Source organism: Hydra vulgaris, chromosome 05 (genome assembly GCF_038396675.1).
Source record: "Hydra vulgaris chromosome 05, alternate assembly HydraT2T_AEP".
NCBI classification, from domain to species: domain Eukaryota; kingdom Metazoa; phylum Cnidaria; class Hydrozoa; order Anthoathecata; family Hydridae; genus Hydra; species Hydra vulgaris.
In genome coordinates this window covers 10,260,997-10,277,500 of record NC_088924.1, presented here as the reverse complement: position 1 = coordinate 10,277,500, position 16,504 = coordinate 10,260,997, and the positions used below count along the sequence as shown (strand labels likewise).

General features: G+C 28.0%; 2 protein-coding genes across 2 annotated transcripts in view; both read left to right on the top strand.

The window, feature by feature from the left end:
• The window catches only part of LOC136071848 (cholesterol oxidase-like), a 25,344-nt gene extending 14,316 nt beyond the window's left edge, over positions 1 to 11,028 (top strand). Inside the window, exons 3-8 of the mRNA XM_065797333.1 lie at positions 5,549 to 6,048; positions 6,127 to 6,352; positions 6,525 to 6,805; positions 6,985 to 7,306; positions 10,246 to 10,406; positions 10,587 to 11,028. Coding sequence (XP_065653405.1) covers positions 5,549 to 6,048; positions 6,127 to 6,352; positions 6,525 to 6,805; positions 6,985 to 7,306; positions 10,246 to 10,406; positions 10,587 to 10,631 — 1,535 coding nt within the window. The 3' untranslated portion in view covers positions 10,632 to 11,028. The remainder of the gene's footprint in view (positions 1 to 5,548; positions 6,049 to 6,126; positions 6,353 to 6,524; positions 6,806 to 6,984; positions 7,307 to 10,245; positions 10,407 to 10,586) is intronic.
• Positions 11,029 to 11,287: 259 nt separating this feature from the next.
• LOC136071849 (protein BCCIP homolog) overlaps positions 11,288 to 16,504 on the top strand; it is a 34,320-nt gene continuing 29,103 nt past the window's right edge. The window contains exon 1 of the mRNA XM_065797334.1: positions 11,288 to 11,461. Within this exon, the coding sequence (XP_065653406.1) occupies positions 11,348 to 11,461 (114 nt within the window). The 5' untranslated portion in view covers positions 11,288 to 11,347. The remainder of the gene's footprint in view (positions 11,462 to 16,504) is intronic.

Here is a 16,504-nt window from a genome sequence, read left to right as displayed (position 1 = left end):
AAATATTAGGCTCTTGTAACTTCTGGAGAATCTTTAATAGTATTAATAATAAAGGCAAATCTTTAATTCCACCTCTCTTGTATGGATCAGACTTTGTCACCTCACCTAAAGACAAAGCTGAATTGTTTGCTAAAAACTTTTCATCAATATTATCTCTTGATTCCACTAGTTGTGTTCTACCTGATATTGCCAACAAACAGGTTGATCCATTGCTTGACATTCGTATCACTCCAGCTTCTGTATCTAAAGTGATTTCCTGCCTAGGCTCTTCTACAGCTTGTGGCCCGGACAACATACCTGTTATTGTCTTGCAGAAGTGTTCTCCGGAGCTGTCGTCTATACTCTCAAAACTATTCAACAAGTGCTTATCAGAGTCTTGTTTTCCAGCCTGCTGGAAAGCGGCATCTGTTATCTCAATTTCAAAAATTCTGGAGAGCAATCTGATTCGTCTAACTACCGTCACATTAGTCTTCTTCCTATCATAAGCAAGGTTTTTGAATCTTTAATTAACAAACACTTGATTTCTCATCTTGAATCTAATAACTTTCTAACCATCAATATGGATTTCGGTCTTCTCGTTCTACAGCTGATTTGCTAACAGTAATAACTGATAGGTTTTATCATGCATAGATAAAGGTGGAGAGGTTAAGGGCATTGCTCTTGACATATCAAAAGCTTTTGATAAAGTTTGGCATGCTGGTCTTCTCCATAAGCTTTCTTCTTACGGTGTATCTGGCAACATCTTTAAGATTATTGAATCCTTTCTTTCCAATCGTAGTATAGAAGTTGTCCTTGATGGACAGCACTCTTCTTCTTTTTTTATAACTTCAGGGTTCTATCCTTGGCCCTATACTCTTTTTAATTTACATTAACGATCTTCCAGATATTCTCACATCTAAGGTGGCATTGTTTGCTTATGATTCTACCATTTATTCTTGTTGTGATAGAAAACCAACACTCTCTGATTGCTTGGAGGGGGCATTTGGGCTTGAAAAGAATCTCACTTCTGCTACAGCATGGAGCTCACAGTGGCTGGTGAACTTCAATACAGATAAAATTCAATTTTTTTCAAATCAGTTGCAAAATTAGCATCTGCTTAGGTTGCATCTCTTTATCGAGCTCGTCACTTTCTTACTTCCGATTCTATTTTCTATCTCTATAAATCTCAAATCCGGCCTTGTATGGAATACTGTTGCCATATCTGGTGCGGATCTTCTAATGATGCCCTTTCTCTTTTAGACAAGGTGCAAAAACGCATTTTAAACATAGTTGGATCTGCTCTTGCAGCCAACCTCCAACCATTATCACATCGTCGTAATGTTGCTTCTCTTTCACTTTTCTGCAAATACTATAATGGGCACTGCTCTAAAGAGCTAGCGTCTCTTGTGCCATCAACTAAAATTCATTCTCGTGTTACTCATCATTCAATTAAGTCTCATCCTTTTTCTTTGATTGTTCCTAAGTGCTTCAAAAACGCTTATTCGTCTAGTTTTTTTCCTTGAACATCAGCTCTTTGGAATTTGCTTCCTTCATCATGCTTTCCTGATTCATATAATTTGCAATCCTTTAAGTCATCCGTTAATCGTTATCTTGCTCTACAATCTTCATCTCTTCCAGTAACTTCCAACTCTAATTAGTGGCTGTTTGCAGCCTTGTTGGAAGCGAAGATGTATAAATATATATATATATATATATATATATATATATATATATATATATATATATATATATATATATATATATATATATGTATATATATATATATATATATATATATACATGTGTGTATATATATATATATATATATATATATATATATATATATTTATATATATATATATATATATATATATATATATATATATATACATATATATATATATATATATATATATATATATATATATATATATATATATATATATATACATATATATATATATATATATATATATATATATATATATATATATATGTTATATATATATATATATATATATATATATATATATATATATATATATATATATATATATATATATATATATATATATATATATATATATATAGACATAGGCGCTGGAAGTGTTTAAAGACTAGGGGGGCAGAAATAAGTGGGGCTTTGGGAGGGGTACCCCTCCCTGAATAGGGTGTTTTGGCGGGCGTTATTCCACTGAATTTTTTTTAGGCATAATTAACCCTGCTAAATGCAGATTTGCAATCCTTTTTAAATCATTATATTCAAATATTAGGGTTAAAACAAAATCTACCAAAAACAATTACAGTTACTGTAAAAAATGCTCAAATATGGATAAAAATTCACAGGTTTTAGCCACAAACTCTTATATGAGTGCTGTAATGTCAACCTTGTCTAGGTAATTTTTGTTAATGTGCATTAAAGCAAGGTGAGTGAGCCAACTCTGTGACATTGACTGCAGCCAAGTATTAAGTCGTCTCAATGCACTGAAGGACCTTTCAGAACCAGCTACGGATATTGGAACAGATAAACACAACGCAACTACCTGTTCCACCATGTTAAAAACCTGCAGGTACTTGGTTCAAAGTCTTTTAAAGCTACTGCTAGCTGGTGTAAATCTTTAGGCGGTGACTTGTCCTTAAACAACTGTGGAAGCAGTTGCAGCTGTAACTGCAACATAGGAACATCTACATTATTTTGTAAACTTTGCAGTGGCAAGCTGGCTAGTGTGGGTGCATTACTTGTGGATGTGCATGAACCTAATAAAATAACTTCTGTGCTTGCAATTTTATGCAATCCTTGTTGGTTAAATTGGCGCTGCAGTTCTGCAACTGAGTGGTCAATGGCTTTGAAGAGACTTTTCTTCCAGATAACATCTATAGTTAATTGTTCTACATTACGACTTTGAGCTCCATGCGAGAAATGAGCACGAGCATTAGCTGTGGAACTACGCTGTGCCTTAGGCAGCTCAAGATTCAGTGTGGTAGCTTTCTCGATGGCCTTTCTGTGTAATTCTAAAGCAAATTCATTACTACGCAAGATTAAACATTAAAACAAATTTTGTTTTTTTAAATTTTGTTTCATTTTCATGGAGTCTGTACTCTATACTCTGTACAATGAAATTTTTTTACTAATCGAATTCTATTGAAAAATTCTTAACTTAATTCTCTTTTTTGTCATGGATAATGACTTTGAAACAATAGACTTTCAAAAGTTGCGTTTTGACTTTTTCAAAACTGAAAATATTTTTTTTGCGACTGATTTATATGAGGGCGATATTTTCTTTTATAACAGATAAGTATTTGACTCTACATATTTTGTTATTAAAACTTTTAAAGCTGAACTCCAAACTAACATAGGTAAGTTCACGATAATACAGATCAACATCAGGAACTTAAATACAAATATCAATAAGTTAAAATATTTTCTTATTGAATGCAAAAGTTCTTTCAAAAAAAAAGAACTTTTGCATTCTTTTGAATGCAAAAGTTATTTTTCTTCGGAGTGCATAAAATTATTGCTGTTTTGAGTTGCGGATAGTGACATTTAGGGGGGGGGGGGCAAAGATATTCTTTGCCTCTGGTGCAGAAATGTTGGGTGAGCAGTTGCCCATCCTGCACCCTATGTTCCAGCGCCTATGTATATAGAGGCCTTGTTATGAAGCTTAATACCAGCCCTGTAGGGTCCCGTTTATATGCAGTATTTCTAAATGCTCATAAAATTGAAATTCCTAATTTAATGTCAACAAAAATCTGATTCTCCAGCTAAAGTTTGCCAAATTACATACAAAGTTATATCATAGTTTTGAAAATTATTGCAAACTAATCATTTTAAAATATTATTAGGAAAAAAAAAGATAGAAATGGTAACTTGTTAATGAAATAAAACTTTAAAGAAATTCGCTGTTTTAAAAGTTTATTTTAAAAATTTAAAACTTGGAGGAAAATTGCTGTTTTCAGCATAATTTAGCTTTAGTTTTAGCAACTACAATTAAAATCTACATAAACAAAAATTGCTTAGGGTTACCTCTGCAAGAAGCTTAAATTAATTTTTTGCTGAGCCTTCTAACAACATCAAGTGTAAAAATGTTAGTAAGAAACAAATTTCAATCTTGATAAATAAAGAATTTGTTTGGTGTAACACTTACACCAAAAACCTATAAATGATGTTATGTCAAAAGTTTTGCCAGTATGACCTAAGATTTGTGTAAATCATTGAGTTTTTGCATTACAACCGCTTCTTGTGCCTTCATAACAAAATGTTTCATTTAAATTCTAAATAAGATAGTTAAAATAAAAATGGCAAAGCGAGCATTTTAATTTTGTTTATAAAAAAATGTTATGTATAATTTTTATAAATTTTTTCTTTTAATATATATTTTAAAAATGAATTAATTTAAATTAAAAATTGTATATATATATATAAAAAAAAAAAACTATTTGCGATTTTGTTTCTCTGGAGCGTGCACCTCTTTGGTTTTTTAAAAAAAAAAACAACTCTTGAAACAACACTTTATATATATATATATATATATATATATATATATATATATATATATATATATATATATATATATATATATATATACACATATATATATATATATATATATATATATATATATATATATATATATATATATATATATATATATATATATATATATAAAGTGTTGTTTCACCGTTATGTTATAAAAACTACTTAAATGTTTGAATGATGATTATGAATCAAAGTTTGTTATATAAGTTTGAATGACAATTATTTCAATATAAGCTCTATTTACAAATGAAGTAAATTTAGATAAAATTAAAAAAAAAAAAATTGAATTTATTTCAATTAAAAGTATTACTAAATCTTGTTTAATAACAAAATTTTATTCTTCTCAAAAAAAAATTTGCTTATATATTACTCTTTTTTACAGTTTTTTTTGCTAAAGATTAAATTCCTTGTAAACGTGTTCATTAAACTTTTTAAAAAAATTTGTAATATGTTTTTTTTTTGTTACTCACTAACCTTTTAAAAACAAAAAATCATTGTTAGTTGCAAATTTATTATATTGCAGTAGTTTAAAAAAGTTTATGTTTAAGTTTATTTCCTTTAAGAAATAAAACATAAAGAGAATTTTATGACGTCAAATTCACATTAAGCTAAAACTTTAAGCATTTTTTATTTAAAATATTATTTTAAATAAAAAATTTACTACTATATTAATATTAAAATATTAATATAGCAGATATATTTAAAAAGATATAAAAGCAAAAATATATATATATATATATATATATATATATATTCTAGGAAAATAATTACCTCTGTGCCAGCGCATTTCCGAAAGGAAATTTGCCCTAAGTAAGTATTTTTTTCTCAAAAAAAATAAATTATTTGCCATTAAAAAAAAAAAGGTCCTCAATTTCTGAATTTGGGTGATGCTGTCAAAAAGGGTCTAGAATAGCCCCTGATATATATATATATATATATATATATATATATATATATATATATATATATATATATATATATATATATATATATACATATATATATATATATGCAAATAATTTATTTTAATAGGTCATCCTGCTAGTTTGTATCAATTTAATATAACAAAAGATATCACAGTAATGACTGCGTGTGGTCTTGGTGGAAGTTCACTAACAGATGAAGGTGTTTCATTAGATTGCAAATCAAAAGTATTTTATGATCCAGTTTGGCCACAACTTTTTAGGGAAGATTTAACAAATTTTAATAGTACTGATCGTACCCATGCTCAAGAAATGCTACGGCCATGTCCTTATCCAGATGATTACCCCCCTCTGAAGAGAATGAATCAGATGAGAGGTACAATTAACAGTATCAATATTATTGATGTTGAAGATATTCATGAAACATTTTACAGAACCCCATTAAATATTAATTTTACTGACTTACCACACAATCATGTTGGTTATTCACAACCTGCATGTAATGGTTGTGGAAATTGTCTAGCTGGATGCAACACTGGTGCAAAAAATACCTTAGTAACAAATTATATACAAGATGCAATCAATTATGGCGCAGAAATATTTACTAATGTAATTTTGTTGTTTGCAAATTTTTTTATTTATTCAACTTTTTTGCTCCTTAAAACAAAGTAAAAGTATTTTCTTTAGGTTGAAGTTCAAACTATTCAAAAGGATTATACTTCATATCAATGGCAAGTTGAATATATTATTACTGGTAAAGAAAACAACCAGCCTAAAGTTGTTCAATCAAGTTTTGTTTTTTTGTGTGCTGGATCCCTTGGTTCAACCCAAATTCTTATGCAGTCCAAATTACAAGGTTTTGAAGTATCTGACCAACTTGGAAAGAAATTCAATGGAAATGGTGGATTATTGGGTAAGTACCTTGTTTCAAAATAAATTAAAATAGGAATACTTTGATATTGGTAATAAAGATATGAAAACTAAAAAAAGTTTAGAATTGGAAACAAAAATTTTGTTTAGAAGAAAAAGTTTTTTTTTACTATATTGTTTTCTGAAATATTTGAATTTTTCAAAACTTTTTTAAGCGGTTAGCTATTGCAGTAAAAAAGAAAGTTCTTTTGCTACTGGTCTGCGCACTGGAATGTACAAAAAAGGAAAACTTCCTAAAGGCTGTCAACAACCTCCTGGTCCAGCAGTTACTAGTTTTATAGACATAAGAAAAAAGCGAAGCGGTTTTATGTTAGAAGACTTGACAGTACCTAGTGCATTTTTACCACCATATATTGTTGGATCAGCAATGTCATGTGGTGCTGTTAAAAGACCAGAACCTTTTCCACATGGTCAGCAATGGCATGCAATGCTAAAAGTAATTCATTTTAAAAGTTTTATTTTAAAATTTTGTTCTTCAAAAAGGAATTTTCAATTTTATTATCTTGGTTTTTTTAGTAAAAGTTATTAATAGTTTTTTTTGATTAAATATGTTTTTTAAACACATTATAGACAATTATGATATAAAGTTTCATTTATTTAAAAATTAATTTTTAGAACATAGGGAAGGAAGGAATTGATAACACACTTGGTTTGTTTTGCATTACCTCTGATGAAGCTGATGGTGAAATAGCATATGATAAAGAAATAAAAAGAGTTTATGTAAAATGGAATAATGAACACCATCAAAGGTATTATTATAGTGCAAGAACAGGTCTAGAAGAAGCAATAAATAGCTTAGGAGGAAATGTTGGTTTCTCACCAAAATGGTCAACTCAGTTAAGTTCAGAAACATTGACACGCCATCCACTTGGAGGTTGTCCAATGGGAGAGTCTGGTGAATTTGGTGTTGTAAATCATTTTGGTCAGTTATTTATTGGTAAGTTTTTATTTAAGTGTATGTTTTCGAAATTTAAATTTTTTTTATCTTTATAAAGTATTATTGTTCATTTTGATTTTTAATCCAAAAATGTATTGTATAATAATATAGTATAAAATAATTATACTATATTAACTTTATTACTTATTAATTGTTTTGATAAACAGTAGTAATTTTTGTGCACTTTCATATTTTAAGTTTTTAATTTTTCAGAAAAAATATGAAAAAAAAAAAGAATTGTAATAAAAAATTGCGTTAGCATTTTTCACTATTGAATTCTATATCAAACCTAACTGATATAAAAGTTAACAGTGTCTAAACTTAAATGAGTTGACCATTTTGGCGAGAAACTAACTTTTCCTCCTAAGCTGTTTATTGCTCCTTCTAAAACTGTTCTTACTCAATTATAAAATTTTATATATATATATATAATTTATATAATTTATTAGAGGGAGGGAATTGTTTGTCTATTAATTTTAAAAAGGCTTTTCAAATATTTGTTAAAACATTTTTGCTGTATGGTGGCAGATGCAGCTGTGCAGGTGTATGACACCTTCCTCCTACCTCCCCTCAAAAAAAAAAAAGAAGGTGATTTTCAAGTTATAGTTGATTTTTTGAAGAACATAGTCAGCTAGTCAGGTATTTTAAGGAGACAATAGTTACTCTTTTTGAGGATTCACCTCAAAAAGAGTACCAATTTACCAGGATTCAGAATTATATTTTTCTATTTTGAAATTTTTGATTCAAATTTTAGCTTGAAATTTTTAATTCCACTTTTTTAAGAGGACCTTCATACACATACTTAGAAGAGTTGAAAATATTTTCATTAGAAGATCTTTGTTTTAGATTATTTAGCTTAATTTTAGTTATTGATCTGCGAATTTGAAAGGGGGGGGGGATTTGAATTTGAATATTAATGTGCAACAATTCATCATTAAGTTTTTTATAAAGCTTATAAAAATTTTCTGGGAGGTTAAATGTGACATAAAGAAAATTAACAATTTTTAAATTAAAGTTTATAACAACAATTCCCAACTTCCTGTGAAATATTTTTTCTATAATTTGAATTGTCGATATTTAGACATTCTAAATTTTTTTTATATTGCCAAACAAACCCTGTAATTAGAAATTATTAATATGACATTTGCAAATATAATTTGTGGTCTTTAAACCCATTCAAGTATCCACCCTGCAATCTGGTGGGGTTGTTGGTTGTGCAGTTGTAGTTAAAGCATTTAAAACAGCGTTTCCTAACGTGGGGCGTAGGAAATTTTCAGGAAATTTACAGTGATTTTTTTTAACTTTATAGTGATTTTTTTTAATTCTGTCTGTTTTATCTTTACAATGATTTTTTTTATCTTTACAGTGATTTTTTAAATATACTTTTATTATCTTTGAATGGTTTTTTGACTTTTTCAAATAATTATTACATCCATTCCTTTTGTTTTCATTGCTAGTTCATCTTTGATGTGGCATTGTTATCTACTCATTGCTGCTCCCTAAAATTATATATTTTTGCTGTGACATTGCTATTCACTCATTGCTATCCCTTAAAGTTATGTTTTTTTGATGTGATATTGCTATCCACTAATTGCTACCCTAAAAATGTTTTTATCCACTCATTGCTACCCCCTAAAATTATGTTTTTTACCCCCTATACTGACCCCTTTACCTTTTATTGTTTTCTCTCTATACAATCTTCAGTACTATCTTTATACTATTTTTATGCATGATAAAGAGAAACAGCCATAGCAGATGCTAACTTAGCAATTAATTAGTTGAATTAATGTTTCCATGAGAGGTCAGGATGTGGACAGTTTTGCAATAGTTATTTTCAGTAAATAACTGAGTTTTATTGAAGTTAAAATTCACAAGCCACTGCCAACTCCAATTTGTTACAGAAGTGGGATCAGACTCAAGATTGTCATAATCAGAATCAGATTGGCTGTCTGTTCTAAGCGATCAAAAAGAGAAGATTTTATTTTGAAGACAGGAGTATAAATTCGAGTCATCATCAAATCGAGCCACTTTAGATGTAAGGTTGTCAAGAAGATCATTAATGTAGATAAGAAACAAAACACAACCAAGGATCAAACCTTGAGGTACCCCAGAAGTTACTGGAAATTAAGAAGAGTGTTGGCCTTCAAGGATGACTTTAATAAAGCAATTTGAAAGAAATAATTTGATAATCTTATAGACTTTCCCAGATACACTATAAGTAGCAAGCTTATGAAGAACACCAGCATGCTAAACATTGTTGAAAGCTTTATGTCAAGAGCAATAGCCCTAGCCTCACTCCCTCCATCTAATGCAAAAATTTTTAGTCAATCAGTAAGTCAGCCATAGAGCGAGACAATCGAAAACAGTATTGATTGTCTGACAGTAGTTATTTGACTCATGATGGGATGTTAGAATTTTGTTGATATTATATTTTATAAATCTCAATTTGTTTTGAATATTGATGACATAAGAAATGTTATTTTCCATCTTCAGCCATTTATTTGCATTATATTTTGAGTAGAGTTAATGTATTTCTGCATTAAAACTACATACCTTTGCATCTGCCGCTGTTTTGAGGAATTCTATCAAAGTATAGAATTTGATTTGAATTTCCACTAATAGCTTCTCCCATCTGCAGTAGTGGTATTGGAATAGATAGTTCTGAGTTCAATCCCCACCACATTCCTTGTAGTATCACAATCAACTTGTTTGTTAAAGGGTTGAGAGTCATTGTAACATTGAGGTTTAAAAAAGTATTTATAGAAATATATATATTTATTCTGTATTCAGCCTCTTCAACTGTAGCCATCCTTGCAGTCTTGAGAAGGTGAATGCAGTAAAGAAAAAAATATTTAATTACTCTATTTTTTATAAAAGTATTCAATTTTTAATTTTTTTACAAAAATAATGCCATTTAAATCATTAGCTTTTTCTAATAGGAAATTCAGAAGACACTTATGATGGGTTTTATGTTATTGACTCCTCTATTATTCCCTGTGCCCTTGGTGTAAATCCTATGTTCACCATAACTTGCCTTGCAGAAAGGTGCATGCGAATAATAGCTGCAAATGAACACTGGAATATAGATTACACATTGGGCGTAAGTTTTTATATATAACTATGTTTTATATTTCATTATATTGGTTCTTAATTTATTTAATAAAATTTATTTATTGGAAAAAGAAAAATTTCAACAACAATAATAGTAATACTTATAATAATTGTAGTAATATTTTTCATAACTTCATAATTTTTTATTTTATAAAATTCTTATCTTTAGGCAAAACCTGGTTCAAAATCTGGTAAAGCGAGTACAGGCTTTTAAAAAATGACAAATAAAATCTATAGAAAAAACATATTTTATGTGCAACATAAAATGATTGACAATGTTTCCTCACAATTTTTATTGAATGCAATTTCGATTAAATGCAATAGTTTTTTTAAGTACACAAAAAATTTTTATGTTTTTGTTTTTATTCTTTTAAATATGTAATTTAGTTATACATTCTTTATTTTTTATATTTTTATGGCTTATGTGTTATGGTTTTAATATAAAAATTTGTGTAAGCAAGCAAAATATTTTGTTTTCATTACCTTGTATCAAAGTTTATATTTTCATAGTTTTTAAGTTGTATCTTTTAAAGTTTGATACACTATTATTTATACTAAAAGTTGTCTTTTCATTTGTACTGATATTTTGGTAAATATATGTAGAATAAAAATAATCTGTATATGCAATTATTTTTTTAAACCCTAATAAACATTTATTTGTTATAGATATGCAAAAGTCCTAACTTTGATACTGACTCAATATCGAACATCATCTACACCATAAAAAAAGTCTTCTTATATTCATTAAAACTTGTTATTTACTAAAAAACCTGCGTTCATTACTCACTTAATAATAAATTACTTACACAATAATGATATTTATAAAATCATGTCAATCCATGCATTAATTTTTTATTAAAAATTTTACTTTAGATTAAAACACTTTTTTTTTTTTTTTTTACAAAAATTCTGTGATTATTACAATAGACTATGGAATCAAAAGTTAAAAGCAAGAGAGTTACCAGCGATAATGATTCATCTTCTGAGTCAAGTGATAATGAAGAAAGCAATGACGAAGCTGTAGAAGAAAATGAAAAGTTTGAAGTAGGCGTAGTTAAATTTTTTTTAAAATAAATGGGTTTACTATCATGATGAAAATAAACAATAATTTATAATTTTTTTATTATAATTTAAGGTCAAGATTGAAAATCTAATTTTTTTGCATACACATTTTATTGATGACTCATTAATGTTTAACAATTAAATAATAATTAATACCAATAGTTATAGTTACTGTTATTATTATTGTTATTACTATTATAATTATTAATAATATATAAATATTAATATATATATATATATATATATATATATATATATATATATATATATATATATATATACATATATATATATATATATGCATATATATATATGTATATATATATATATATATATGTATATATATGTATATATATATATATATGTATATATGTATATATATATATATATATATATATATATATATATATATATATATATATATATATATGTGTATATATATATATATATATATATATATATATATATATACACATATATATATATTATAATAATATAATTTATAATATTTCAAGCGACCCATCTTTTTTTCTTTTTCAGTTACATTTGTATTTAGGAAAATTATCATAAGCGGTAGTGCCCAATCTATGGCTAGATACAGCCCTATATATATATATATATATATATATATATATATATATATATATATATATATATATATATATATATATATATATATATATATATATATATATATATATATATATATATATATATATATATATATATATATATATATGTATGTATATATATGTATATATATATGTATATATATATGTATATATATATATATATATATATATATATATATATATATATATATATATATATATATATATATCTATATATGTATGTATATATATGTATATATATATGTATATATATATATATATATATATATATATATATATATATATATATATATATATATATATATATATGTATATATCTTATACTACTGGTTTAGGTAATCAGTCTGATGTCATACTGAAATAGCCGGGGACTTCAGTACATACATCGACTGACAAATAGCCTGACTCGCAGCAGACTGCTGCTACATCGACTGTGGGTTTGACATAGAGCAGCAATTTTTTCTATCATTATTCTCTGTTTTTTTCTTCTTTTTCTGAAATTCATTTTTAATTAATGGTAACAATTTGTTACATGAATATGCTATAGTAGATATAGCATATAGTAGATAAACGTCAACTTGTTTCATTTGCTTTTGTTTACAAAAACTTGAGTTCAATTAAATCAACTTTTTGTAAACAAAAGCAATATTAAAGACCAAAAAACTTGTAAAATTTTATAATTAAATTTCTTAACCACTTAACAAACCTATTAATTTTCAAAAGTGTGTCAAAAACAAATCTATTTTTTTTTAAATTGATTTTACTGTTTTAACCATGCAAAAAAGGAAAATAATAATAATTAATAAATTTTAATATATTTTAATAATTTATGACTTTCCTAATTGACCTTTGAAAACTTGCTCGACATATGTCGAGCATTGCAATATTGCATAAAATTCTTGCAAAATTCTTGAAAAATTGAAGTGAACCTAGTTGCAAACTTAATTTCCTCTATTTCTAAACAATAAAATATAAAGTTGATTTCAATAAATTTATAAATTTATGATTTTATTAAAAACTCTAATTATATAACATTACATAAACTTTCGTAAATGTACATTTATGGCACTGTAAAATTGTAGAGACTAGGCAAAATCACGCATACAAAATATTTGCCCGTATAAATAATAGTAGACCAAACGTATCCAGTTGAAGACTCGCATAACATATAAAATTTAATTCCAAATCTTGCACGTTTCAGAGGGATGTATTGCACCCAACCGAGTCTACCTTTATAAAGCATTAGACTTTCGTCGATGGTCACGTCACGATCCAGCTTATACAATGTTTTGAATTTATTGCTGAGAAGCTGGTAAATAGGGTAAATTTTGTTCAATTTTGGTTGGGGGTGAGTTTCAGGATTGTAGTCTTCACTATTTGCAAAGTGCAAATATTTTTTTAGTGCCTTGAACCTTTTGAGAGGCATGCACTCTCTAAAAAATGGAGTGTCTAAGAGAGGTTTTTTTGACCAGTAAAGCCAATGACTAGACTTTACTACCAAGCCTTGCAACATTACGAGTGCGAGAAATACACGAATCTCCCTTGCATTGGTATTAGGAAAATCTCTATCGCCTTTCTGCAATGCATACCGATTTGTTTCAGTGACAATAATATTGATTAGTTCATCGTCAAAATATAAATTCAAAAAGTCTAATGCATTTCCATTAGCAGGAATATTTTGGTTGCCGAAAACAAATGGAAACCTAGGATGAGGTATCGTTGGTTGAGGTTCAATTTGCCATGCACGCACGTCTGCAAGCGTAGGCTCATCTTCTTCAGAATCATCGTCTGAGAAACCTTCACTGTCACTGGAATCACTCCTCTCATAGTCAGACGAACTAACATGAACTGAGTCGGTATCGCCCAATAAACTTCCTTCGTCACTGTCGGAATCCATCATATTTATAAGTAACACAAAAAATGGGCACAAATAATTCAACAATGCAGGTTACGCAACAGATAATTCATGCAAAATTATCAATCACTTAAAAAAAAGTCACGAAACAATGCAATGCACTTCCAACCGCCCACGTGTAAACACTGGCGCGTGGCAGTCATAAAAAGAAGAGTTTATCGTACAGGAAGCGCATCAGATATCATAATAACCAATCAGAAGCTTTGCTCGACATATAGCGAGCTAGCTCTCAAAGTATACCAATTTTTGGTAATGCTCGACATATCTCGAGCAAATTTTTTTTGGCTAAAAAAGTTTGCTCGACATATGTCGAGCAAATTCGTTAAGTGGTTAATGATGTTTTAAAAGCATATAAAAGGCTAAGGAAGTTTTAAATAAAATAAAGAAATTATTAATAAGGCTGCAGCCAAAAAAATGGCATACAGAAAGATTTCTAAATTTTACATTATTTCTAAACCAGGAACAAGTCACATTATGGAAAGATATTAGATTATTTATAAGGTATTCCAAAAAAAATCTATGCAAGGCCGCCATCAAACCTTATTCAATTATGCATCAGTTTCATGGTAGAAACTGTAGTGTCGATACAATTAAACATTGATTATGACTGTTATGAAGTTAATTTGCATGGCCACTGTCCAATTAAGAAGCAGCTGATATCTGCAAGAGATTTAAAATCTAGAATAAGGTTTGAAGTTAATAATTGGTCAAAAAAAAATTAATGATGGGTCAAAAGTCCTTTTTTCTGATGAATTAAAGTTATTTATTACTATTCAGTATTAGTGAAATTAGGTATGACTCCAATAGAAGCCAGACATGATCCAAATATCAGTTACCCACATTTTAACATGGGAGAAGAAATGTTATGGTTTCAATGTATTTTTACATTTAAAATATTTCAAGTTGTAAATGTATCTTACAACAAGATAATGATCCAAACCATTGTTCCAGATCTGTTAAGGAATACTTTAAATCACAAAAAGTTCTTAAATGGCCTTTTAAGAGTCTAGATCTCAATCTTATTAAGCATCTTTAGGCGTTCATAGATAAGTATTTAGTTGGTAGAAAATCAACTAACATTTATTTGTTTCAATTAAAAATGTTGGTATAACATCTCTCAGGATATTCTCATTAATTTAGTAATCCTCACTGTGATACTGTTTTAAGGCAAATGTCAATGCCAGCAAATACTAATTGTCTTTTTGAAAAATATATTAATTAAAAAATTGTAAAAGTATATACATCAATACACATCAATCAAATTTAAATTTAAATTTTTTACAATAATTTTACTTCCAGCATAAGCTTTTATTTAAAAAACTGTTAATTTTTTTTTGTTGTTTTCTCTTTTCTCTTATTTTTTTTATTTTTTTATTTTAATTTTTTTTAAACATCTTTGCTTCCAACAAGGCTGCAGGCAGCCACTAATTAAAGTTGGAAGTTACTGAAAGAAAAAAGATGAAGATTGTAGAGCAAGATAGCGATTGACGGACGACTTGAAGGATTGCAAATTATATGAATCAAGAAAGCAAGATGAAGGAAGCGAATTCCAAAGAGCTGATGTTCCAGGAAAAAAACTAGACGAATAAGCGTTTTTGGAGCACTTAGGAACAGTCACAGAAAAAGGATGACACTTAATTAAATGGCGAGTAACACGAGAATAAATTTTAGTAGATGGCACAACAGATGCTAGCTCTTTAGAGCAGTGCCCATTATAGTATTTGTAGAAAAGAGAAAGATAATTATTATTATTATTTTGTGTTATTATTATCATTATTATTATTATTATTATTATTTTGTGTTGCTTTTAGGAATGTATGTATTCTGGATGCATAATTTTTAAATAAGAATAAATGGTAAAAAAAAAATTGAAAAGTCCAGAAACTCCTGCTATTAAATTTTTTTATATTACAGTGATTGCTTCTAATTGATTTCATTGTTGCTATAACATAGTATATGAGATGTAGTAAGCCCAGATGCAAAGATGCCCTGTGATGCCCCAGAGATGCCCAGAACCCAGACTTTAGAAGCCCAGATGTACAAGCCCACTGCAGTTTAGGAAGTTCCCACTGCAGTTTAAGAAGTTTTTTTCAGGTTTTTGATCATTTTAGTTATTAAAACTCTCAATCTGGTACACGAAACTTGCTGCAAAACTGGTTGCTGTTGCTGCAGAGAGAAACTGGTTGGGCGCAGAACTTACAGAAGTATAGGGAGGATTTTCCTTTAATATCCAACCTGCTCACATTCAAAAATTGAAAAGCTGTCAAAAGTTGTTAATTCTTTATTAGCAGATACATAAACATAACATATTGAGGCAATACAAAAAGACTTAAACTATCAAAATAAAAAGATGCAGTGGAAAGATTGAAGGTTTTGTTGACAAAAACAAAGTGAATTTGATCATCCGCTCAATTCCAACAAATTGATGCCAATCCCAAAGAGATCTGGCCAAAAATTTTAAATGCAGTTGTTTCCTTG